The 25,449-nt window shown below is 38.5% G+C and overlaps 12 protein-coding genes across 12 annotated transcripts; 8 read left to right on the top strand and 4 right to left on the bottom strand.

The window, feature by feature from the left end:
- Window positions 1-119: 119 nt before the first annotated feature.
- On the top strand, window positions 120-1,769 carry CET1 (polynucleotide 5'-phosphatase; the record flags this gene model as incomplete). Its single annotated transcript, XM_056222404.1, has 1 exon — window positions 120-1,769. One exon carries the CDS (start codon window positions 120-122, stop codon window positions 1,767-1,769), a length of 1,650 nt encoding a protein of 549 aa, XP_056082099.1.
- Window positions 1,770-1,897: 128 nt separating this feature from the next.
- ALG5 (dolichyl-phosphate beta-glucosyltransferase) lies at window positions 1,898-2,908 on the bottom strand (the record flags this gene model as incomplete). The annotated part of the gene is made up of 1 exon (XM_056222403.1): window positions 1,898-2,908. One exon carries the CDS (start codon window positions 2,906-2,908, stop codon window positions 1,898-1,900), a length of 1,011 nt encoding a protein of 336 aa, XP_056082098.1.
- Window positions 2,909-3,497: 589 nt separating this feature from the next.
- On the top strand, window positions 3,498-7,067 carry NEW1 (New1p; the record flags this gene model as incomplete). Its single annotated transcript, XM_056222402.1, has 1 exon — window positions 3,498-7,067. The coding sequence occupies one exon, from the start codon at window positions 3,498-3,500 to the stop codon at window positions 7,065-7,067; it is 3,570 nt and encodes a 1,189-aa protein (XP_056082097.1).
- A 669-nt stretch (window positions 7,068-7,736) lies between these two features.
- On the top strand, window positions 7,737-8,177 carry CHP1 (ribosome-associated Tef1p biogenesis chaperone CHP1; the record flags this gene model as incomplete). Its single annotated transcript, XM_056222401.1, has 1 exon — window positions 7,737-8,177. The coding sequence occupies one exon, from the start codon at window positions 7,737-7,739 to the stop codon at window positions 8,175-8,177; it is 441 nt and encodes a 146-aa protein (XP_056082096.1).
- Window positions 8,178-8,353: 176 nt separating this feature from the next.
- On the bottom strand, window positions 8,354-9,808 carry MMT2 (Mmt2p; the record flags this gene model as incomplete). Its single annotated transcript, XM_056222400.1, has 1 exon — window positions 8,354-9,808. The coding sequence occupies one exon, from the start codon at window positions 9,806-9,808 to the stop codon at window positions 8,354-8,356; it is 1,455 nt and encodes a 484-aa protein (XP_056082095.1).
- Window positions 9,809-10,372: 564 nt separating this feature from the next.
- GRE1 (Gre1p) lies at window positions 10,373-10,879 on the bottom strand (the record flags this gene model as incomplete). Its single annotated transcript, XM_056222399.1, has 1 exon — window positions 10,373-10,879. The coding sequence occupies one exon, from the start codon at window positions 10,877-10,879 to the stop codon at window positions 10,373-10,375; it is 507 nt and encodes a 168-aa protein (XP_056082094.1).
- Window positions 10,880-11,907: 1,028 nt separating this feature from the next.
- On the top strand, window positions 11,908-13,974 carry FMP40 (Fmp40p; the record flags this gene model as incomplete). The annotated part of the gene is made up of 1 exon (XM_056222398.1): window positions 11,908-13,974. The coding sequence occupies one exon, from the start codon at window positions 11,908-11,910 to the stop codon at window positions 13,972-13,974; it is 2,067 nt and encodes a 688-aa protein (XP_056082093.1).
- Window positions 13,975-14,763: 789 nt separating this feature from the next.
- On the top strand, window positions 14,764-17,145 carry FLC1 (flavin adenine dinucleotide transporter; the record flags this gene model as incomplete). Its single annotated transcript, XM_056222396.1, has 1 exon — window positions 14,764-17,145. The coding sequence occupies one exon, from the start codon at window positions 14,764-14,766 to the stop codon at window positions 17,143-17,145; it is 2,382 nt and encodes a 793-aa protein (XP_056082092.1).
- A 368-nt stretch (window positions 17,146-17,513) lies between these two features.
- Window positions 17,514-18,167, top strand: RPL1A (60S ribosomal protein uL1; the record flags this gene model as incomplete). Its single annotated transcript, XM_056222395.1, has 1 exon — window positions 17,514-18,167. The coding sequence occupies one exon, from the start codon at window positions 17,514-17,516 to the stop codon at window positions 18,165-18,167; it is 654 nt and encodes a 217-aa protein (XP_056082091.1).
- Window positions 18,168-18,496: 329 nt separating this feature from the next.
- PCL8 (Pcl8p) lies at window positions 18,497-19,975 on the top strand (the record flags this gene model as incomplete). Its single annotated transcript, XM_056222394.1, has 1 exon — window positions 18,497-19,975. The coding sequence occupies one exon, from the start codon at window positions 18,497-18,499 to the stop codon at window positions 19,973-19,975; it is 1,479 nt and encodes a 492-aa protein (XP_056082090.1).
- A 452-nt stretch (window positions 19,976-20,427) lies between these two features.
- Window positions 20,428-21,136, top strand: SAR1 (Arf family GTPase SAR1; the record flags this gene model as incomplete). Its single annotated transcript, XM_056222393.1, has 2 exons — window positions 20,428-20,455; window positions 20,592-21,136. The coding sequence occupies 2 exons, from the start codon at window positions 20,428-20,430 to the stop codon at window positions 21,134-21,136; spliced, it is 573 nt and encodes a 190-aa protein (XP_056082089.1).
- Window positions 21,137-21,341: 205 nt separating this feature from the next.
- Window positions 21,342-24,893, bottom strand: BMS1 (GTPase BMS1; the record flags this gene model as incomplete). Its single annotated transcript, XM_056222392.1, has 1 exon — window positions 21,342-24,893. The coding sequence occupies one exon, from the start codon at window positions 24,891-24,893 to the stop codon at window positions 21,342-21,344; it is 3,552 nt and encodes a 1,183-aa protein (XP_056082088.1).
- Between the last annotated feature and the right edge of the window lie 556 nt (window positions 24,894-25,449).

The raw sequence follows: 25,449 nt of genomic DNA, 5'->3' as shown, positions 1-25,449 counted from the left end.
GAAAGTCATTAAAAGACCTTCAAAGGATACTTGGTACTGAGCTTGCAGAATATCTTCTATTAACAGAATCTCGGGTGGCAATTACTTGTGAAAAAGCCTTCATTTATCAATCTTTCATTATGAGTTTTACCGACAATCCTCCTCAAACCAAAAGAGCTTTATCACTAGACGATTTGGTAAATCACGACGAGAGTGAAAAGGTCAAATTACAAAAACTAAGTGAGACAGCTGATGGAAACAGACCTCTTACTGAGAATTCAGAACCAGATTCAAATCAAGTTTCATCGGACCAAGCTGCTGCAATTGTCCATTACGAGGATAATATTGGTGATGAGTCGCGGCCACATAAACATAAATCACGTAGATCTTCGGCAGATGATGAAGAAACTGATACAGATGATGACATGGGTGCAAGTGGAGAAATTAATTTCGATTCTGAAATGGTTTTTGACTATGATAAACAACACAGAAAGAGGTCATCCCATGGAATTACTCTCACAGATGGTGCCGCTGACCCTAAGGTCAAGTCAGAAAAGCTTTCTAGTGATATAATACCTCCTAAAATCAAGAATGATGAAGAACAGGAAATACCGAAACAAAGTAATGATGGGAACAGCACGAACAAGCATATAGCCCAAATACCGCTACAAAAGCAGAATCAACCTGCAGATATACTAGTCGGAAATCCAATTGATAGTACAGTCAAAAAAGAAGAAGAAAAAAACGCAGCGGTCAATAACATTTTTGAAGAAAAAGCCACTTTACAATCTAAAAAGAATAATATCAGAAAAGATTTGGAAGTTCTCAATGAAATATCAGCATCTTCCAAACCGAGTAAGTACAAGAATGTTCCAATTTGGGCCCAAAAATGGAAACCAACTATTAAGGCTCTTCAAAGTATAGATATGAAAGATCTTAAAATTGACCCATCTTTTCTGAACATTATTCCCGATGATGACTTGACCAAGTCAGTACAAGACTGGGTTTATGCTACAATATATTCCATTGCTCCTGAACTAAGATCATTTATTGAATTGGAAATGAAATTTGGTGTTATCATTGATGCAAAGGGACCAGACCGCGTTAACCCACCTGTTTCTTCGCAATGTGTTTTCACTGAGCTTGATGCACATCTAACTCCTAATATAGACTCATCTCTTTTCAAAGAATTAAGCAAGTATATTCGTGGTATCAGCGAGGTTACTGAAAATACCGGTAAATTCAGTATAATTGAATCTCAAACAAGAGATTCAGTTTATAGAGTTGGGTTATCCACACAAAGGCCAAGATTCTTAAGAATGAGTACCGATATTAAGACCGGGAGAGTGGGTCAATTTATAGAAAAAAGGCATGTGGCCCAGCTACTACTATATTCACCAAAAGATAGTTACGATGTTAAAATTTCTTTGAACCTGGAATTACCTGTACCTGAGAATGACCCGCCAGAAAAATATAAATCTCAAAGCCCGATTAGTGAAAGAACAAAAGATCGTATTAGTTACATTCACAATGATTCCTGTACACGAATTGATATCACGAAAGTAGAAAACCACAATCAAGGTTCGAAAAGCAGACAATCAGAGACAACTCACGAAGTCGAACTGGAAATTAATACGCCTGCGCTGTTGAACGCATTTAATAATATAACAAATGACAGTAAAGAATATGCCTCTCTCATCAGAACCTTTTTAAATAACGGTACAATCATTAGAAGAAAATTGTCGTCTTTATCGTATGAAATCTTTGAGGGCTCTAAGAAAGTCATGTAATAAAGTTCGTTTCAAAAAAGAAAATAGAAACGGTCATACAAAGAAGATTTTCTTTTTGATTGATCAAATGCCGTTATGAAAGCCTATGTAATAATAATAATGATAATAATAAACTTAAAGAAGATACTCTAACATTTCTTATTATCTCTATATATCCCTAATAAATAGGCCATTCTTATGACAACTAAATCTTTCGCCATTTTAATACTATCAACAGCTAAAGCCATCTTAGAGCCGTCAACCTCATGCCAGGAAATTGGTATCTCTTTAATTTGGATTCGTTTCCTGATGGCCAATATCAAGATTTCCACGTCAAAAATCCAACCTTCGGTATGCAAATAAGGAAAAATTCTCAATATAGCAGCTCTATTAAACAATTTGAACCCGCATTGTGTGTCCTTGATAGATCTGATGCCAAAAATGAAAACTAGTGTGTGAAAACCGTACATCAGGCAATTTCTAATCATTGACCTCTTTATGACAGCCTCGGTATTTACCATGTGTGCTCTGGAACCAATGGCTACGGCTGGTTTGATCGCATTTGCATCTGTGTCAGAAGTTTCAATTGTTTTTATAGCCTCCACAAGCTTTTCCACGTCACTAAACTTACTAGCACCATCAGCATCTGCGAACAGACCATATTTACCTCTTATATGTAAAAAACCTTGTCTCACTGCACCACCTTTACCTCTGTTTTCCGAGAGTTTAATGATTCTGAACTGTTCATAGTTTAACTTGAACTGTTCTCTACAGATTTTCAAACAATATTGCGTTGTATTATCCGTGGAACCGTCATCCACTATCACAATTTCCCACCTAGTACCATACTTTTTCTTTAAAAAGTTGATTGCATCTGTCAGCATTAGTAAAATTCTCGCTGTTTCGTTATAGCTGGGGATAACAACAGACAAAAATATTTTTTGGTCCTCATCACCCTGAAGCTCACCCAAGTTAGGTAAAGCACGAGTTATTTCGACACCATTATCATCAATAGCTGTGTATTTGAGCTCCTCTGGATATGACGGCCTTGGGTTATGCGAAAACAAATAAACTAGTAGGTACAGTGAAAGAACCAAAGCAACTAATAGCGTAAAACAGACTGTGTTTTTGTTCTCAATTAAAAATCTCAACGCTACCATTTTTGTTGTGATTTATATAATTCGTGGCTGTTTCTCAGTTTTTATCCTCTTTTATGTTTTAGAAAGAACTTAATGTATTCTTGAAGCATTCAATTAGATACGACTACTTTCCGTTAGCAACTACGGTCCTTTGAGGCACTTTAGTTGCGGTAAAGCCTTGAAGATTGGCACGTTTTTGTTCTTGTTTACACTTTTCCAGTACGCCAAATTTCGCTTTCATGAAAAAAATGCCATGTACTATTTCGAGAAGCACAACAAAACAACATACATAAACGTATAGACACAAAAAACTGGTGAAGTAGTAACTGTGAGATAACAATATTTATGGTCATCTGAAGTTGGACTTATTTAGTTGTGATTGATGCTGTTATTATAAAATTGGTTAAATAAACCCACACACCACATACAGGATTTCATAGAAAAAGAAAAGTTTCAAGGTGGGAAAAAATTTTCAGCAGCATCGCAATAAATTCTAAAAAATAATACATTGCAGCCTATTTAAGATAATACATGTGCGTCGATCTATAATGCATAATTTTTATCTTATTAATTGTAGATACAACGACAATTAGTACCTAATCGACCCAAGATGCCTCCAAAGAAGTTTAAAGATTTAAACTCTTTCCTTGACGATCAGCCAACGGATCCAAACCTCGTCGCCTCTCCATTTGGTGGTTACTTTAAAAACCCTGCTGCTGATTCTAACAATAATAAGGCTTTCAACCAAAATAGTTACCAACAACAACGTAATTGGAAACAGGGTGGTAACTACCAGAATGCTTATCAGCAACAAGGCAGTTATCAGTCGTACAACAATAACTACAATAACTACAATAACTATAATAAGTACAATAACCAAAGTTATCAAAAAACTAGTTATAAACAGTCAGCTGTAACGCCTAACCAAAGCGGGACACCAACACCATCTGCCTCTACTACATCATTGACCTCTCTGAATGAAAAATTGTCAAACTTAGAGTTAACACCCATCTCTCAATTCTTGGCAAAAATACCTGAGTCTCAAAGTATCACTGAATGTAAGAATCAAATCAAACTCATCATTGAAGAATTTGGCAAAGAAGGTAACAGCACAGGTAAAAAAATTGAAGAATGGAAAATCGTTGATGTTTTATCTAGATTCATCAAGCCTAAGAATCCGTCATTAGTCAGAGAGTCTGCCATGCTGATCATTTCTAACATTGCTCAATTTTTCAACGGAAAACCTCCACAGGAGGCTTACTTGCTCCCATTTTTCAATGTCGCTCTTGACTGCACTTCTGATAAAGAAAACACCGTCAAACGCGCAGCTCAGCATGCTATTGACTCTTTGTTGAATTGCTTTCCAATGGAAGCTCTAACCTGCATTGTTTTGCCAACAATTCTAAATTTCTTATCATCTGGTGCCAAATGGCAAGCTAAGATGGCTGCTTTGACTGTCATAGATAGAATAAGAGAAGATTCGGCGAACGATTTATTGGAAATAACTTTCAAAGATGCTGTTCCAGTTCTGACCGACGTGGCTACCGATTTCAAACCAGAATTGGCTAAACAAGGTTACAAAACATTATTGGACTACGTTTCTATTCTAGATAATTTGGATTTGTCTCCTCGTTATAAACTGATCGTCGACACTCTACAAGATCCATCTAAAGTTCCTGAATCTGTAAAGTCGTTATCCAGCGTTACATTTGTCGCTGAAGTCACCGAACCATCTCTTTCTTTATTAGTTCCCATTTTGAACAGATCTTTGAATCTATCTTCATCATCTCAAGAACAATTAAGACAAACTGTTATTGTCGTGGAGAATTTGACAAGGTTAGTAAATAATCGTAATGAAATTGAAAGCTTCATCCCTCTACTACTGCCTGGTATCCAAAAGGTTGTTGACACTGCCTCGTTACCAGAAGTCCGTGAATTAGCTGAAAAGGCTCTTAATGTTTTAAGAGAAGATGACGAGACTGATAAAGAGAACAAATTCTCGGGCAGACTGACTTTACAAGAAGGTAGAGATTTCTTACTTGACCATCTCAAAGACATTAAGGCCGACGATTCCTGTTATATCAAGCCCTGCATGAATGACGAAATAGTAGTTAATTACATGAGCCAAATTCTGACCGTAGACTCTAATGTTAATGACTGGAAAAGATTGGAAGATTTTTTAATAGCTGTTTTTGGTGGTTCAGATTCTCAAAGAGAATTTGTTCAACAGGATTTTATCCATAACTTGAGAGCCTTATTTTATCAAGAAAAGGAAAGCACAGATGAGGATGAAGGTATCGAAATTGTCAACACTGATTTCTCCTTAGCTTATGGTTCAAGAATGTTATTGAACAAAACAAACCTGCGTCTATTAAAAGGTCATCGTTACGGTTTATGTGGTAGGAATGGTGCTGGTAAATCTACTTTGATGAGAGCCATCGCTAATGGTCAACTAGATGGATTTCCAGATAAGGATACATTACGTACTTGTTTCGTTGAACATAAATTACAAGGTGAAGAAGGGGACCTAGACTTGGTTTCCTTCATTGCTCTAGATGAGGAATTGCAATCTACTTCTCGTGAAGAAATTGCAAAAGCTTTGGAATCTGTCGGTTTTGACGAAGAAAGAAGAGCTCAAACTGTCGGGTCCTTATCCGGTGGTTGGAAAATGAAGCTGGAGTTGGCAAGAGCCATGCTACAAAGGGCCGATATTTTATTGCTGGATGAACCTACTAATCATTTAGATGTCTCGAATGTCAAGTGGTTAGAAGAATATTTGCTGGAACACACCGATATTACATCATTAATAGTTTCTCATGACTCTGGTTTCTTGGACATAGTTTGTACTGACATTATCCATTATGAAAACAAGAAATTGGCTTACTACAAGGGTAATTTGGCTGCGTTTGTTGAGCAGAAACCCGAAGCTAAATCATATTATACATTGACTGACTCTAACGCTCAAATGCGCTTTCCACCTCCAGGTATTCTAACAGGGGTTAAGTCTAATACTAGGGCGGTCGCCAAGATGACTGATGTTACTTTCGCTTATCCAGGTGCTCAAAAACCTTCCCTAAGTCATGTCACTTGTTCGTTGTCTCTGTCTTCTCGTGTGGCTTGTTTAGGTCCAAATGGGGCTGGTAAATCCACTTTAATCAAGTTATTAACTGGTGAATTGGTTCCAAATGAAGGTAAGGTGGAAAAACATCCAAATTTACGTATTGGTTATATTGCTCAGCACGCATTGCAACATGTGAACGAACACAAAGAAAAGACGGCTAATCAATATTTACAATGGCGTTATCAATTTGGTGATGACCGTGAAGTCTTATTGAAGGAATCTAGAAAAATCTCTGAAGATGAAAAGGAAATGATGACGAAGGAAATTGATATTGATGATGGTAGAGGCAAGAGAGCCATTGAAGCCATTGTCGGTAGACAAAAATTGAAGAAGTCTTTCCAATATGAAGTCAAATGGAAGTACTGGAAACCAAAGTACAATTCCTGGGTTCCAAAAGATGTCTTAGTTGAACATGGTTTTGAAAAATTGGTTCAGAAGTTCGACGATCACGAAGCTTCTAGAGAAGGTTTGGGCTACCGTCAATTGATTCCTTCAGTAATTACCAAGCACTTCGAAGATGTTGGTCTTGACTCCGAGATTGCTAATCACACTCCATTAGGTTCTCTATCTGGTGGTCAATTAGTAAAAGTTGTTATTGCGGGTGCTATGTGGAATAATCCTCATTTGCTTGTTTTGGATGAACCTACCAATTATTTGGACAGAGATTCTCTTGGTGCCTTAGCTGTTGCTATTCGTGACTGGAGTGGTGGTGTTGTCATGATTTCACATAATAATGAATTTGTTGGTGCTTTATGTCCAGAACAATGGATTGTTGAGAACGGTAAAATGGTTCAAAAGGGTACGGCACAAGTTGATCAATCTAAATTTGAAGATGGTGGTAATGCTGATGCTGTTGGCTTAAAAGCCGCTAACTTGACCAAACCATCTGTTGATGACGATGATTCCCCGGCTAATATCAAGGTTAAGCAAAGAAAGAAAAGATTAACAAGAAATGAAAAGAAGTTGCAAGCTGAACGTCGTCGTCTGCGTTATATCGAATGGTTATCGTCTCCAAAAGGTACACCAAAACCAGTCGATACTGACGATGAAGAAGATTGAAAGCCTACTGGCTAGTGTTTTATCTTCACTTCATTTTCTGTCTCACTTCGCTTCATCATCTTTTTTTTTAATGAGCTCTTGAGTGGAGCTTTCTTACTATGTTGATAGAGTTTAGAGCAAGTATATAGCGCTCTCCTTTTTTTTTCTGGGTAATTCATTTTTAATACAGAAGAGTTGGTATTGGTTCTTTTTATGTATACACAGTATATTTATTGGATATATAGAATTGAATTCAAGGAAACCTTTTTAATACTAACGTCATCCATGTTGATCAACAAGTTTTTTGGAGAAGAAGTGGTTATATACGGGCATCTTCAACAACATATGTTAAGGTGATCTTTATTGTCATATGATTCCCGAGTAACTTAAGTTATGAATCATGTTACACAAGTGTTCTAAGGATAATTTCTGACTCATGTGGCACAACTCGTGACTTTTAAAAGGGGCTGAATACACTTTTCTTGGCTCACATCTGCGTGGTAAATCCCTCACTGTATGAATTAATGGATATTGATCAAGAAATCCGGGTAAGAAGTACAGCTAGGGAGTATTGAAGTTCGATAATTTCCTCGAATGACAAAAAGGCGATGATGATTTTTCACTCTTCGAACTTACAACTGGCTAGATAGGTTAAAAAGATCATAAAAAAAAAAACAATATTCAATAGCCATGTCTACCTTCAATGCAGAAACTGCTGATAATTTAGAAGATATTGAGAAACAGTTCGCCGTTGTTGCTGTTGAGCAAGCGGAAACATACTGGAAATTATTAACAAGTGTTCCAGGTTCCAAGTTGCATTTGACCAAGTTTGATGACGAAATATATGAAAATTTTATTGAAAGATTCCCAGAGTACAAGGATGTTGAGAGAGTGAAAAAGTTCACAGAGGAGGAGCTAAAAACCAAAGAAGCCAAGGAAAGATGGAGAAAGTTCTTTACAATCTTTGAAAAAAAAATTGAGGATTATAACTTTGGTACTCTATTAAGAACCGACGCTTCTGCTGAATATGGTCAATTCACTACTTGTTTTGTCGTGAGGCTACAATTCTATGCTTTTGAAATTGCTAGAAACAAGCACGGTTTAAACGATTGGATTGCCGGCCAGAAATGAACTTGCATATATACTTGTGATTGATTATATACATAATACATTATATTACTTTATATGAACGAACAACACGGAACGTTCTTCCTAATTTACATATATATCATGCTTAGTAAATTATTAATGTGCGAAAAGCTGTACTTTATCATCTGAACTTTTAAAAACATATATTTAGGTGTATATCAATGTCTGTGGGAGTGATCATCAGCCGAGTCAAAATGAGTGTGCATATGACTTGTCGATACGTTATGATAGGAATTTTCAGAACTCTTATTACATGCAGACGTTTCATCAACGAATTCGACGTCCACTTTCCCGAGGTGCGGCACTTTCTGACGTAAATCTTCCCTTATAATTGAAATGGTGTTTTCCAATAGCTTTATGCCTACTTCTCGCCCGGAATTTAACACTGGCACTTCCAAAGTCGTGGTAGCACGAAGGTTTGGACCAGAAGCCAATATAGTGAGGTCTTTAACATGTAGCGGTCCTTTCAAACCCAAGTCGGTTTTCAGACAGCCTATACTGTTCTTTATTACAGATTCAATTTCCAAATAACGAGGATCAGTCGGTGGTATAGACTGATCCACTAACTCCTTCAATGAAGATAATATACCTTGCCCACCAGTTCTTATGATTAAACCCGACACTACGAGTCCACCTAAATTATCTAAAGACTGAATGTTGAAAAAATAACTCGACGTAATAGCTACCAAAGCCACCAACGACGTTAAAGAGTCAACACGATGATGCCATGCATTCGCCATTAGTACATTGGAGTTTGTTTGAATAGCAACTTTTTTCGTTGCCTGGAAAACCCATTCTTTCACCAGGATGGAACCTGCTGCAATCCATACGGCATTTACATTAGTGGCCTGTTGTGTTACTGACTGAGAATGTGAATGTGTCTCACCGATCAAATTAGCCATTGATTCCAGAATTGCATGGGGGATGACGGGCCCCACAATAGCGCATAACGATGACCAACCAATAGAAATACCAGCCATTGTCAAAATCGTAGATACTGCAAGAGACCCTACAGTTTCCACTTTGCCATAGCCATAAGGGTACTCAGAATTTGGTTTACGAGATGCATAGTGGACAGAAAATAGTGTTAAGAAATCCGATACTAAATCACTAAGAGCATGCACGGAGTCAGCAAGTAATGCTTGAGAATGAAACGTGATTCCTCCTATAAATTTCCCAACAGCCATTCCCACGTTTGATGCAAGACCTATCCATGTAATTTTCACACCAGGATTCTTTTTGATTTGTTGAACATTCAGCGACAATAGGGGATTGTCATGCATATGTGTGTGGTTGTGACCGTGTGTATGTTGTAGCAGTGACTTAGTTAAGGGTGTGGCACTCTCTTTTGATGGTTCACTATCGTTTCGTTTGGAAGTCAGCCCATCCTGTGCAAGTTTTTGTTCAACAAGCTCTTCATTATGTCTCTCCTCCCCACCTTCTTTATTTAGCGGCATTGAAGAATGCATGTGCCTGCTCGAGCTGACGAAGGTAGTTGTACTGTACAAATTGAGTAGTTTTACAGCCCTCTCAGTTGCATTGTAATTAGCGCTTTTATAGCCTGGAACTGACAGACCAAATTGCTTGATCGAGCCAATACTTATTCGTAGCATATATTTATTGCGTTTGCTTCTTTGAGCAGCTAATTCCTTATACTTCCTGAATTGAAAAAAAGGTTGTATAATCGTAAGAGCGCACCCAAAAGTTTTGACAATTAGCCCGGCTTTTACTACTACTCACAGACCTTAATTGATGTGAAATAAATAGTAATCTTAAAGAGAGTTAGCTGTTCAGCACAATAACGATACCGTACCCGCTAACTCCAGGGCAGCTGAATCAGACAGCAACGTTCCACCCCGTTTTCCTCTAATACTATTGTTGCACACCTGGATCTGAAAGTCCGTCAAACGGCACACCATGACGAAAAAGAATACTAATCGCATCAAACTGACATCAATAAAAACGTATAAACTGACAGCTATGGATCTACATAAAACTAGAGTAAACATACTAAATAGCTTGCAAAAAGAGACATCTTAGCCAAAGCCAAAGTCAAGGGCCAGATGAAGAAATAAAGAGGAGAAAGAAGAATTATAGGTAAAGAAATCGTCTCACTTACTGTCTAACGGTGAAACCTGCACTACAGACATGATAAAAAAATGTGTCCGCCGCTCCATCTACCAAACACCTTGGTTTCCGCTATCGTCATCATACTGGTCGTTTCCTGATCCAGACAGGTTGCGCCGTCCGCTGCCCATATTGGAGGATTGATAGCGGTTACTCTGAGTACCTCTTGTGCGGCCTTGTTTTTGCTGCTGACCTGAAGTCAAGAAATCGTCATCTTCATCGTCGTCTAACTCACCTTGAGTGTTAGTCTCGCGGTAAGTCTGAGTGTAGGTGCCACCACCGCTTCCTGCAGTGTAATCAGTGGTTTGTTGTTGGTAGTCATTACCGCCAACTTGTCTGTTTCCGCCTAGACTTGATTGTGGTTGTTGGTGTTGAGGGAAATTACCTTGATTCTGGTCACTGTAAGGATCAGCCTTGGAACCTTGATTTTTGAATTCTCTCTGTTGGTGTTTCTCGTGGCGTTGTTGTCTAGTTTGGTCGTCATCGTCGTTTTCGTAACGTTCATCGTGGTCGTTGCCGTGCAACTTGTCAGCGAATTTGTTTAATAAATTGGACATTTTTGAATTGTTACTTGTACTTAGTTTATACTCAATACTTATTGGATCTGCTTTTGAGAGGAATATGTTTATATGAGAACTGAAGAGAGGGAACAAATTATACTACCTTTAGTGAAATTGTGATGAGCTTTTATAATCCAAAAATTATTCGTCGTTCCAAGGGAGGCGCTTGGCAGTACGAATACAAAGGGACGTGCACGGAACTGAGACCAAAAAAAGGATGCCATATCTTTTCTGGCTCTTTTCTCTTCACTCCTCTGCGATATTTTGTTTCTATTATTCAGCATATGATTGGGGAATTTACCATCAAATGCGATCATAAGCAGAAAAGTGAAGCACTTCCCTGGCCACACCAAAGTAAAAGAAACGGTGAAGTTGGAAAGTGCTTCCTGGTATTACGCAATTCCTTTTTTTTTAAGGAAGCCAGGCCCAGTTCTATAACAACTGTGGTAAGGGAGGGGATACTAATACGCACAAGTGAGTACGTACCGGTTTATAGTATACGACTAAAGTAGAATAGTTAATTGAGCACATGAATGTCAAATTTTCTGATTACTGTTGTTTTTCCCGTTTGTGATCCCTAAAAGTCTTTGCATCTACTACGTAAATAGAACGTCCTCAAACCCATACATGGAACTACTAAAGCCTCTTTGCGTGAAGGGCCCTATAATTGGAATACTGGGTAGATGCAGGAAATTAAGGATACATGATCAACTGAAAGCCTTAATGAGGTAAAGAGTCCAGGCTCCCTTCATCTACGTAATTACCAACTCTCCTCTTCCCTTATTCAATTGTGTGAAATAACACATGGCTGAACGGCTGACGCGGAACTCCGAAAGTGACGAGAATAAACAATCATGATGAAGATGATGATGAACCGAATAACGAACAAGGCGAACCACAAGTACGCCACCACGACTATTCATTGCCATAAAAAGCAGTTGCCAAGTACAAGTTGGTAAGTCACGCATCATAAACTTTGAAAGGAGGGGCCAAGAAAGAAAGACGAAGCGTGCTATATCGAAAGGATGAGGGAAAAAAGAACTATAATCAATGTGTTGAAAAATTCAGCAACATCTCATTTCATCAAGAAACTGACGCCAGATATTTCTTTGCCGTCTATACCGGAAGCCATTAATGTCGTGCAGCAGCACAACGCAACGGATCCTGTGAGGCTAAAGCTTTTCCATACACCGCGGATGGTTTCACAGGGGGCACATTTTGCCTTTTGTTTGCCAACGAAAAAATCACATTACAAGCCACTATTACTTTCACAAAGTGCACTTGACGAGTTTGGTTTGGTGCAGGACCAGGACTTGGAGAGAATACTAGCTGGAGAGAAAATATACTACACTGATGATATCTTCCCGTACAGTACGGTGTACTCTGGATTCCAATTCGGTTCATTCGCTGCGCAGTTGGGGGACGGGCGTGTGGTAAACTTGTTTGATCTTAAGGACAGCCGTACGGGGCAGTGGCAAACGTTTCAGTTGAAGGGAGCAGGTATGACGCCATTTTCCCGGTTTGCAGATGGAAAGGCTGTTTTAAGGTCGAGTATACGTGAGTTTATAATGAGTGAGGCATTACACAGCATTGGTATTCCTTCCACAAGAGCCATCCAATTAACCCTGCTACCAGGGACGAAGGCGCAAAGACGCACCCAGGAACCGTGTGCTGTTGTATGTCGGTTTGCACCAAGTTGGATCCGATTGGGTAACTTCAACTTATTCAGGTGGAGGCAGGATTTACAAGGATTGATCAAGTTATCAGATTATTGTATTGAGGAACTGTTTGACGGAGGGGCACAATTTGAAGGGAAGCCCGACTTTGATGTATTTAGAAAGGATTTTTTCCCTGACAGTGAGAAAAAAATCGATGAGCAGGTAAAAAAGGATGAAAATGGGAAGGAATTGATGAGTGAAGAAGACGTTTCAAAGTTGAGTAAGTATGATAAGTTCTTTAGGCATGTGGTTAGTTTGAATGCCAACACAGTTGCACATTGGCAAGCATATGGCTTTGCAAACGGTGTCTTGAATACAGATAATACTTCAATTATGGGTCTGACCATTGATTACGGTCCATTTGCATTTCTGGACAAGTTTGAACCGAGTTTCACCCCAAATCACGATGACACGGCAAATAGATATTCGTTTGCCAATCAGCCAAGTATCATATGGTGGAACTTGCAACAATTTGCCAAGGACCTCGCGTGTTTGTTGGGACTCAAATCCCATGATCTTGAATTATTACTCAAGGGCGAATTGGATTTCGTTGACGACACCCTTGAGAAGACCATGATTAAAAGGGTGCAAAAGTTGGTGGAGCTCAGTGCAAACGAATACAAGTATGTGTTTACCACCAGATACGCACGGTTGATGTCCCAAAGGCTTGGTGTAGATTTGGATTTGGAACCATACATGAACTCTACAAGCGGTAAAGATGTTAGGCGCGCAGCAGCGAAATCCAGAGAATTCTGCGCCGTTATTGTCGAACCATTGCTAGATATCCTGCAAGCTACTAAGATTGACTATAACAATTTCTTTATTCATTTGCAGAACTATATGGGGCCGTTCTTCATCAAGGACAAAAAGGAAGCTACGACGCTCTTTGGAGCTTTTGACGAGGAGTACTTAAGAATGTTCTTCAGCACCGAGCAAATGGAAAAAATGGCAGAAAATGAAAATACTCTTATTGCGGGTGAGAAACTTCTTGATTCCAATGGTGAACATCGTCTGCTCGACGAAAAACTGGAAAAAGTATACAATTGGACGCAAGACTACTTAACACTGATTCCGCCTACAGGGGCTACAAATAGGGCGTTGCTCGCTAGGAAAGCCAATCCATTGTTTGTTCCCAGAAGTTGGATTTTAGAGGAAGTAGTTGACGACTTGATGTACGATCAAAGGGACAGCCTACAAGATCCCGATTCAAATCTAGATACATCTGCCCTAAAGAAGCTATTTCTCATGAGTGTAAACCCATACGATCGCGCTAAGTGGGACGACTCTTTGAGGCCTGATCTGGAGGAGAAATGGGCCAATCTTTCGCACCAAGAGGGTTCGAAATTTATGAAACAGGCCTCTTGCAGCAGCTAAAAGAAACCATGTTTTTGTACGTTTACATCTTTATATATAAATAGTAATCGTAAGTACGGTAGCCGCCAATTGCCTAAAACCTCCCTGGTATAGAAATTCATGTACACCGCGTTTAGCGAGAATCGTGTGTGAGCTCCAAAAGGAAAAAGACAAGGATAGCCGAACGACGGGCGTCAGACACGAACACGAAAACTAAATTAATAAAGAACGAAAAAAGAGGAAGCGAGGCGGAGACGAATGGAAAGGCAGAGACAGGTACCGGTAGATAAACAGGAAGGGTAAAAACAGCGAAAGAACAGTCTCCGTCTGTTTGACTGCGTACCCATCGTTATTGTCCGCTACCACGCCAATGACGAAACGAGCTCACACATATACGTCTCCTACGCATTTGTCATATGCCTCAGACTTTGAAGAATCTGCCTTCTTGCCTTCTGTTCCGGCTGCTGACCAAGCTCTCTTCCTTTTCCTTGCATTTTTTATATATTAACTATCCCTCTTTTTTTGATTTGTATCTTGAGTCTGGTTAACCAGTATCTTGTAATGCGCATCTGAAGTGATCGCTCTCAAGAACTATCACAACCCGTCCTTGCTTATATTACCGTTTTTGGAAACTGCGGAATTTTTTTGGGAAAGAATAAGGAATAAGCGGAGGCACCGTAAAGGAAAAAGAAACGGACGAAGATCAAGTACGGATATTTTTGGCAAGAGCTCTATAAAAGAGAGAATCGTCAGTAAAACGAGATATAACTCATCCCTGCATAGAACCTCGATTAAAACACGGCCCTAAGGATGCAAATACTAGTGACACTATGGTGTCTAATATGTACTTACTTGGCAGTACCAGTAGCTGCCAAGAAAAGGACTTTGACAGCGACCTCTTTAGTCACGTGCATGGAGAACTCACAGCTTTCAGCCAACAGCTTCGATGTGTCATTTTCTCCAGATGACAAATCGTTGCATTACGACCTGGACATGACTACACAGATCGACTCGTTAATATATGCTTACGTGGACGTATATGCTTACGGGTTCAAGATTATTTCTGACAACTTCGATGTGTGCAGCATGGGTTGGAAGCAATTTTGCCCTGTGCACCCAGGTAACATACAGATTGACTCTATTGAATACGTCAGCGAGAAATACGTTAAGATGATTCCAGGAATCGCGTATCAAGTGCCGGATATTGATGCTTACGTAAGAGTGAATATTTATAACAACGTCAGTGAAAATTTGGCGTGTATCCAGGTTTTCTTTTCGAACGGGAAAACCGTTTCACAGATAGGTGTTAAATGGGCGACAGCTGTTATTGCTGGTATTGGTCTTCTAACTTCTGCCATCCTGTCCACTTTCGGTAATTCTACAGCGGCATCTCATATTTCAGCAAACACCATGTCACTGTTCTTGTACTTCCAGTCTGTTGCCGTGGTTGCTATGCAACACGTTGATAGTGTTCCACCGATTGCTGCTGCCTGGTCCGAGAACCTTGCTTGGTCGATGGGGTTGATCCGTATCACGTTTATGCAGAAAATTTTCCGTTGGTATGTAGATGCAACCGGAGGCTCTGCATCGTTGTATTTGACTGCGACAACAATGTCAGTTCTTACGCAAAGAGGACTGGATTACTTAAGATCAACTTCGATTTACAAGAGAGCGGAGAATGTCTTGTATGGTAATGCAAACACTTTAATCTTCAGAGGTATCAAAAGAATGGGATACCGTATGAAAATCGAAAATACGGCCATTGTTTGTACTGGATTTACATTCTTTGTGCTGTGTGGATATGTCTTGGCTGGATTCATTATGGCCTGCAAATATGGTATTGAGTTGAATATAAGATGTGGTTGGATACGAAGTGATCGGTTTTACCAATTTAGAAAGAACTGGAAGTCCGTTCTAAAGGGATCGTTGTTAAGATATATCTATATCGGGTTCACACAACTAACAATTTTAAGTTTTTGGGAATTTACTGAAAGAGACTCTGCTGGGGTTATTGTTATTGCATGTCTATTCATTGTTTTGTCATGTGGGCTGATGGCTTGGGCCGCATACAGAACGATTTTTTTTGCAAGTAAATCAGTGGAAATGTATAATAACCCAGCAGCTTTATTATACGGGGACGAATATGTCCTAAACAAGTACGGATTTTTCTACACCATGTTCAACGCAAACCATTATTGGTGGAACGCCCTCTTAATGACGTATGTTTTTGTCAAAGCTTTATTCATCGGATTCGCACAGGCGTCCGGTAAAACGCAGGCATTGGCTATTTTCATCATCGACTTAGCATACTTCATTGCCATTATCCGTTATAAACCGTATTTGGACCGTCCAACGAATATTGTCAATATTCTTATTTGCACTGTAACTTTGGTCAACTCTTTTCTTTTCATGTTTTTCTCAAACTTATTTAATCAAAAGTACGCTGTCTCTGCTATCATGGGTTGGATATTTTTTATTATGAACGCAGCATTTTCTTTGATCTTACTGTTGATGATTCTGGCCTTTACCACAATCATTTTGTTTTCTAAGAATCCTGATTCTAGGTTCAGACCAGCCAAGGATGATAGAGCATCTTTCCAAAAGCATGCTATTCCTCATGAAGGTTCGTTGAATAAATCCGTGGCTAACGAATTGATGGCTCTAGGAAATGTGGCAAAAGATCATACAGAAAATTGGGAAAACGAACTGAAGAGTCAAGAGGGCCAGAGTGAAGATAACCTCTTCGGCATTGAATACGATGATGAAAATACCAATACTAATTCGGATAATGCGGAAAGTAGTAGCAGAGAAACCAGTCGTCCAACATTTTCCGAAAAAATTCTACGTTCTTTATCAATTAAAAGGAATAAGAGTAAATTAGGTAGTTTCAAAAAGAATATTCCACATAAAGCAGCACAACAAGAGGTCTCGCCCGATCGGGCTAGTCCTTCACCTAACAGCAAGTCATATCCAGGTGTTTCGCACATGAGGCAAGAATCTGAGGCTAATAATGGACTAATCAACGCATATGAAGATGAACAATTTAGCCTAACGGAACCAAGCATACTGGAAGATTCTTCCAGTTCAATTCAAATGCACACTATGCCAGTACGAGATTTAAGCTTGAACAGTGTTCCAAACTCTCAAGATGTCACTAAAAAAGCAAATATCTTGGATTCTAATTATTCATAAGCCTCCTTGATGAAATTAAGGTAAAAAAGAGCAAGGTGTTTAACTAATAACGACAGCTCTACTGCATTATTTTTCAGACTCTTTTGAGACTGGAAATTCAATTACTCTGAAGGATAAATATTTTAATAATCGTATCATTCACTTATGTATTTTTAACAATAAGACTTTCCACTTCATTGCGCTGGGTGCCAGCTTAATATGTATGGGTGCACGTATTTAAACAGTCTTTTTTTCTTGGGCGCGGTGCAATGAGTGAAAGAGATTTTCTTCTATTCAAAACTAATGTTCATCTTATATTGTGAAGAACATGTTTTGGTGAAACTGAGCTTTTGTTGTTACATTTCGTAAGAACTAACCAATCATCAAAAATGTCCAAGATCACTTCCTCTCAAGTCAGAGAGCATGTCAAGGAATTGTTGAAGTACTCCAACGAAACCAAGAAGAGAAACTTCTTAGAAACCGTTGAACTTCAAGTCGGTTTGAAGAACTATGACCCTCAAAGAGACAAGCGTTTCTCTGGTTCTTTGAAGTTGCCAAACTGTCCAAGACCAAATATGTCCATCTGTATCTTCGGTGATGCTTTCGATGTTGACAGAGCTAAGTCTTGTGGTGTTGATGCCATGTCCGTTGATGACTTGAAGAAGTTGAACAAGAACAAGAAGTTGATCAAGAAGTTGTCCAAGAAATACAACGCTTTCATCGCTTCCGAAGTCTTGATCAAGCAAGTTCCAAGATTATTGGGTCCTCAATTGTCTAAGGCCGGTAAGTTCCCAACTCCAGTTTCTCACAACGATGACTTGTACGGTAAGGTCACTGATGTCAGATCTACCATCAAGTTCCAATTGAAGAAGGTCTTGTGTTTAGCTGTTGCGGTCGGTAACGTTGAAATGGAAGAAGACGTTTTGGTTAATCAAATCTTGATGTCTGTTAACTTCTTCGTTTCTTTGTTGAAGAAGAACTGGCAAAATGTTGGTTCTTTGGTCGTCAAGTCCTCCATGGGTCCAGCTTTCAGATTGTACTAAGCCTAATTACATTTTATTATAAATATAGTTTTTAAAATTCTTATTTAACTGTATAAGAAGAAAGTAATTTAAGTTATGTTGTATTTGGTATATAGTAAGATATTAAGAGTATAGTAGCTTATTTTTGACTTCCATTTCACCGCTCTGATAGGAAAGTGCGGCGCGGAAGGGAAATAGTAGGGAATTGCTCTGCTTTCCCCTGTTTAAGATCAGAAATAACAAAGAAGGATTCCCAATAGAGAAGGCGTTCAGGGGGTCTTTGTGTTTTATTAAGTAATGAAATATCGAAAAGAACTTGTTTAAAGTTTTGCAGATAAGCAAGAAGCATTATGGCTAATGAGCAAGATCCCAATAAGTCTCTCCTTAATGACGTTCTGGCTCGGAGTATGTCCGAACTTTATGATGATGATGACGATAACGATAGTGATATGTGTAGGGCAAACGATGAAGGAGAGGATGTTTTTGATCTCCCACTTAAAGCAAGTGTGTCTCAGAGTCGGAACTTCTCTGAAGTAAACGATGTATTAGATCCGCTTTCTAGTTTGCATGGCCCGTCCAAGAAGGTTAGGTTTGAACAGCAAAAGCAACAACAGCAACAACAGCAAATTAATAATGACTTTAATACAAACGTAAACCTGAGAAGCCCGTCCGGCAAAAAAATGGGTGTAGAGCAGCTAATACAGTCTGCGAACGAGATCAACGATTTCTTCGCTAACAACATTGACAAGGTAAATGGCTTTAACTCGGAGCTTTTGAGCAGTAGTAGCAAGTTACCTGGAAGGGCAAAGAGCGACACAGCAACTCAAGGTACCGGTCGCTTAGATTCTATGTCCAACTTTGCTTTGAGCGACACCGAGCTAGACAATGATGATGATAATTATCTCTTGGATCCTCTTTCAAATGCTAATTCTAGTACTGCAACTGCGGAACATCATGGCTATAGCTTATTAGACAAGGCTTTATCTGCGTCTGATAAGGAAATAATATACACGAATAAAGTGAATTCGAATAGTCAGATAGACTCTGATAATTATTCTCACGAGAGTGGAGCCAGTACTAATAACGAGACAGATGACAATGCATCTCCAGAGATCCTAGACTACACAAAATTTGATTCGTTCCCTTATCCCCCGTCCTCTGCGTCTAATGAAGAACCACCAGATTTAAGAGTGCTAAGTATCGAGTGTGAGCAGGAAAACGAAAAAGAGCTACGACGAATATCTTTATTGTTGGATCATTACGAATCGATACCGAAAATACCAAATTTGTCAGATAATGAGGCCCTATCTAAATTTCGTGAGAATATTGAATTGATTTTACAGCTATCTAAAAAAATTGATGAAAATGCAAATATTTTAGCCATTTCCTCTGAAGACCCTCAAAAATTTGTTAATTTTGTAATGAAAAACCCTCCTTCGTTATCATTCAGAGATTTTATTGATAGAATTCAGAACAAATGCATGTTTGGTGCGGTTGTTTACCTTGGTGCTACCTATCTTCTCCAACTGGTATTTCTTACAAGAGACGAAATGAATGGTCCCATCAAGTTAAAGACTAAATTGCAAGAGGACCAAGCCCATAGGATTATCATATCCACAATACGAATTGCCACTAAGTTACTAGAAGACTTTGTTCACTCACAGAACTATATTTGCAAAGTGTTTGGTATCTCAAAAAGGCTGCTAACCAAACTAGAAATCTCTTTTATGGCATGTGTAAATTTTGATGGATTAATGATCACCTGTGAAAAAATAGAAAAGACACTGCATATTCTTGATGATACAAGACAGGCATTAGGAAATACATGACCTTTCATATATTATTGGAAAGGGTTTCATTGCTCTTTCCCTTTTTTTTTTATATGCATTTATTTTAATCGTCGTATGATTTTGTTTGATTATACATACATATACATTCTTGAACGCAAACAATGTAAACTCGCAAAATTAAGCATGAGGTGGAAGAACACAAGCGATTAATTATATGCAGTGAATTACAAAAGCCCTTGCAGTACGAAATTCCTATTATTTGCGTACAACATGCTGCGGTATTGTACTCTATATCGTTCTTTAATTATATCGTATACGCCTGTATTACCCGACAACTCCGTCTGCAACGCGTTGACCAGAAAAATTGAGCAAGAGATCGCATAAAAACCAAAAGAAGGAAACAAGCTACCTGTCAAGAAAGTTGATATAGTGGATTCTCTAGAAACATAATAAAGTTAAGATCACTATAATAAATCATTAAAGTTGGAATAATGGCCGGTTGGGATATTTTTGGTTGGTGTATGTTATCGATCTATTCACATTTTTCGAATGCTTAGTTTTACTCAATGTGGTTAACATTGAATGCTCTCAGCATAAGTAATATTCGTCTTACCTGAAAAAATCATTTTCATTACTAACTTTATTTATTGTACAGTCAGAGATGTATTGGCTTCCCTTGGTTTGTGGAACAAGCATGGTAAACTACTTTTCTTAGGTTTGGATAATGCCGGTAAGACCACATTACTACATATGCTAAAGAATGATAGATTGGCAACTTTACAACCAACATGGCATCCAACTTCTGAAGAATTGGCTATCGGTAACATCAAGTTTACCACTTTTGATTTGGGTGGTCATATTCAAGCACGTCGTTTATGGAAGGATTATTTCCCAGAAGTTAATGGTATTGTCTTTTTAGTCGATGCCGCTGACCCTGAAAGATTTGATGAAGCACGTGTTGAATTGGATGCTCTATTCAACATTGCTGAATTAAAGGACGTTCCCTTTGTAATCCTTGGTAACAAGATCGATGCTCCAAACGCTGTTTCTGAGGCCGAACTACGTTCTGCTTTAGGGTTATTGAATACCACTGGCTCCCAAAGAATTGAGGGTCAAAGACCAGTTGAAGTTTTTATGTGTTCCGTTGTTATGAGAAATGGTTACTTGGAGGCATTTCAATGGCTATCTCAGTATATTTAATTGACGTATTTATCTACACCATTTATATGACATTCACATGAATTCAACAGCTTTGTATTAATCAAGAAAAGAGCATAAGTTGCCATCTCATGACTTTCGAACGCAGTAACTCCGTGATCGTGAGATATTTAAACCCAATAGGTTGAATAAAAGTATGTTACATGTCAATTATAAATATATATACATATATATATATATAGAAAAACTATCTCCTCATCTTCCGCGGACGAGATTCGTTTTCACCATCCATGGTTGTTCTCTTACCATTCTTAGCGAAGTATTCTTTTTTCTTCTCTTTATCCTTTTGTGCCTTTTCTTCCTCCATCTTGGCCAATTTTTTTAATCTTTCCTTACGTTGAACAGCCTTTTGCTCCTTTCTCTTGCTGTCTTTAGCTCTCGAGATCGTCAACACTTTTTGCATAAATGACCTTGCCTTTTTTTCATCACCACCTAGCACCACAGCTCTCTTAGCCATGTAAGTCTTCTTCTTTTGCGGTTTCATTTGATGGATTTGAGATTTAAATGGTAAGTCCTTTTGAACAGCTTTTGGAACTTTTAAGCCGTTAAAGTGCCTTTCAACACGCTCTATCTTTTGGTATGCACTATCTGGGTTTGATGGTGTTTCCAAGCTCATAGCAGCTCTTATTTGACCTGTTAATCTTAAACCTTTCCATTCAGTTTTCTTCTCCAACAGTAAAGAAGTAACAGGGTTATAGAATTTCTTAACATGAACAGGATACCACGACCTTAGAATTACAATATCACTCATTAGGATTTTGTCTTCAAAAGCAGCTCTAAAATGACCTTCAGGTTTTGAAAGAGCTCTTTTAATTTCACCACGAATACCTGAAACGGTTTTGATCTGTGCACCCTCAAACCTAGCGACTTCCATAGCACTTGAAAACATATCTTTTATAAAGGCTGTGTTTTTGAAAACTTTATAAGGAAAGCCTACTAATTTTAACTTTTTTACAATTTCGACATTAACGTCAATTTCTTCGACAATACCAGTTGCTGCAATTCTGAAACCGTTTCCAGTATCACTATTGGCAACAATTTGAACACCACAGAAAGGTGTGTTAGGAGAACACAAAGGACCGTAGAAGGCTGCATTACAATAAGTATGTTCTGGTGTATACTTCAACATTCTCGTTCTGGTTCTGGAGTCACTTGTAGTGTAAATTGGTAAGGTTTGGAACCTTCTCCAACCTAAGGACAACACCAATGGATCGTTGGTCTTTAAAATCTTTTTGTGCCAACGATGCCTTCTCAACCTAGCTTTGACAATACCAAATTTTAGCTCAGTTGGCAATAAACCGCCCATAACGATGGGGAATTTCGGGTTGAAATTTTTAATAAATTCCATTGGAACTTTCTCGAAAACAATGCGTACATAAGAGCCTGCTTTGAAACCTTCTATTCTTTGACGTTGTTCTGGAGTCATTTCTTGGTATTCCATATTGTTGATTTCTAACTGTTTGGATATCTTAGCCTTTTGTAGTTCATACCATGTATCGTATTCATTATTTTCGTCATCTTCCTTGAAGTTTTCACCTTCTTCTATCTCAAACTGTGCACGTAGTTTCTCTTTTTTGGTGGCATTTAATTCTCTTTCTTGTTCCATAGTCAGGTCCTTTTTCTCTTCCGCGTCAAAATTAGTAAAGGAGTTGTCATCTCCATCTTCATCTGATTCTTCATTTTCACTCTCGCCTTCGCTTTCTTGATCACTATTATCTTGGGCATGTTCAGAATCATTCTCATTTTCTAAGTCTTCGAAATCACCGTATAATTCTTCCTCATCTTCATTAGAGGCTTTCTTTGTTTTTTCCCTGTCTAATGTCCCCGCACTAATGAATCGGTCTTTGATTGAATCAACGTTGTTCCATTTTTTAGACAGTTTCTCGAAAGTATCAAAATAGGGAGCAAACTTTTCCAAATCAATGGTATCTTCTTTAATATCCTTTTTTGTAACCGTCCCATCCTTTTTCTTGAAAAAGTCATCATCTACATCTTCTTCAATGTCACTTTCGCGCTCGTTGTCATCATCCTCACCCCTCCATCTTCTTATACACTCTTTAGGTGAAATGTTATCCATGTATATCAGCTTGCCAATATTCCAAGTTCTTTTCTTATTCTCAGTTTTCTTAAGTTTATTTGCTGCAGTTCTTTCCCATGAGAACTCGTCTTCACTCTCTTCGAACTCAGAATCCGTTTCCAGAGATAATTTCTCAGGAGCTCGTTCATTGACATTGTTAAAATCGATTTCCATCATCTTTGGTTCGAAATTCTCCATATCATCATCATTTGGGTTAACTTCTTCATCGCTTGGTAAGTTATCAATATCTGCATCTTCGTCCTGAACTGACTTACCATAAATTCTTGGTTTCCTGAGACTTGTTCTTCCCTTGCTTTTACCCTCATCACCCTCAGTAAATTGTTCATCTTCTTCTGCACTCATAGTTTCATCTTCGGCAACTTCATGAAGTTCAGTACCGTTAGTGAACAACTGTAAACCGACACCATCAAATTTTTCGGCAATGCTTTGCTCAACACTTTGCAGGCCCGTCATAAGCTTTTCACCTTCACCTCTTTCTTGACCGGGGACAAAACTTGGTTCTTCATTTTTCTTCCCAACGTCAATATAAACAGCATCCTTATCCATTAATACGCCTCCGACATCAGACATCGGTGCATAAATCAGCTTGTCTTTATCATCCAGCCTTTTACGTCTCCTTGTTGTGGAGCCTGTAGCATTGTCTCCGCTAGCCTTTGCCTCTTCTTTCATCTTTTCACGCTCAGAATCATCCAATTTTTGTTGATAAAAAGGTGTTGGACATGGATCAGGTAACTTCTCAATCTGCGCTATTGAGAAATCACCGACACCAGCAATATGCACCCTAGTGCCCGGAGCAGAGGGCAACGGCGTACCGTGCAAATAACCATAGAGAGCAATTCTACGATCTATTTGCTGTCCTTGGGTCTCTATTAATTCGGGATGAGTCAAATCTGTGAACCTATCAGCTAACATATAAGGATGCTCGTTTCTCCATTTTAATGGTCTAAATTTCATAACAGATATAAATCGAGAAAGATTCAAAATTTCTCTATCGGGATATCTTCCATTAATAACACCAGATAAATAAAATAACTTTGCACCTTGGTAAACTTCTGTCCAAAATCTATGCTTTAATCTTTTCTTTGAGGCCCTCAAAGTAGACTGTGATTTAAATAGATCAAGATGCGTAGCTACACCAAGAACTCTTGGCATACCATGGTGTTGAGCAATATTCAAAAATTCCATTGTTTCCATTTCAAAGCCGAAATTACCATCGATTAGCAAAAGGACTAAGTCAGCAATCTTAGCAATATCAATCATCCCGTTTAAATCATCTGCAGGACATTCTAAAAAAGTCAATCTTCTATGTTTACCAGAAACGACAGTAATAGGTCCTTGAATATCATTCAAAGTGCTTTTGGTCATTCTCCTTACTAGCGACCTGATTAAAGTGGTCTTACCTGTTCCAGGTGGACCAACGACAGCGACGATAAATGGAGGCGGATCATCGTCTGGAGTACGATCAACCATAGGTACATGCAGTTTTCTTTCATTTACATCACTTGACCTCTGCATAGTTCTCGCCATTTTACCAGGAGCTGCGACAGCAAAGGCCTTTGCGTTATGGCCCTGCGTATGCAGCTTCTTTTTTGCTGTGTTCTTCTCCTTCGCCTTACGGTGCTGTTTGTTAGACTGCTCCATGGTTTATAGATAGCTTATATTTTTGTATCAAGGAATATTTTTATGTGATATCTTTTACTTAACAGTTGTGAAAACTTTCCTTAATTTTGAAGTGTCAATAGCTCATCTCTTTGAAAAATTTTCATTTCTACGGGCGATCAAATGAAGAATAAAATAAGAAAAAAGAGAATCTTCTGCGCAGGGAAATGTTCCAGATCTAGAGTGTTACAGATATATAAAGAATTTTTGAAATGTTATAACGGGTATTTATGTGCTTTATGCTGGATGTGTACCCACTAGGTTTTCGTTTTGACAATTTCTTAGGGTCTGCAGTAGTCATAATAATTAACACAGTGTGCTTTTGCTTTACAAGAATTCTTGAAGGTTCGTAAAGGAAAATGACGAGATATATAGCAATACTTCCACGTATCAATAGTAAATTTCTTTGAACCATATTGTTCGTGGTAATATTATTTAAGAATTTGATCTTGTATTATTTTTTCCATTTTCCTTTCTTTACTAAATACATGACTAGTTTTCTTGCACGCGTCACGTCAATTGTGAATATGATCAACGT

This window comes from Saccharomyces mikatae (assembly GCF_947241705.1).
Source record: "Saccharomyces mikatae IFO 1815 strain IFO1815 genome assembly, chromosome: 6".
NCBI classification, from domain to species: Eukaryota; Fungi; Ascomycota; class Saccharomycetes; order Saccharomycetales; family Saccharomycetaceae; genus Saccharomyces; species Saccharomyces mikatae.
This window is presented reverse-complemented; position numbering and strand designations above follow the sequence as displayed.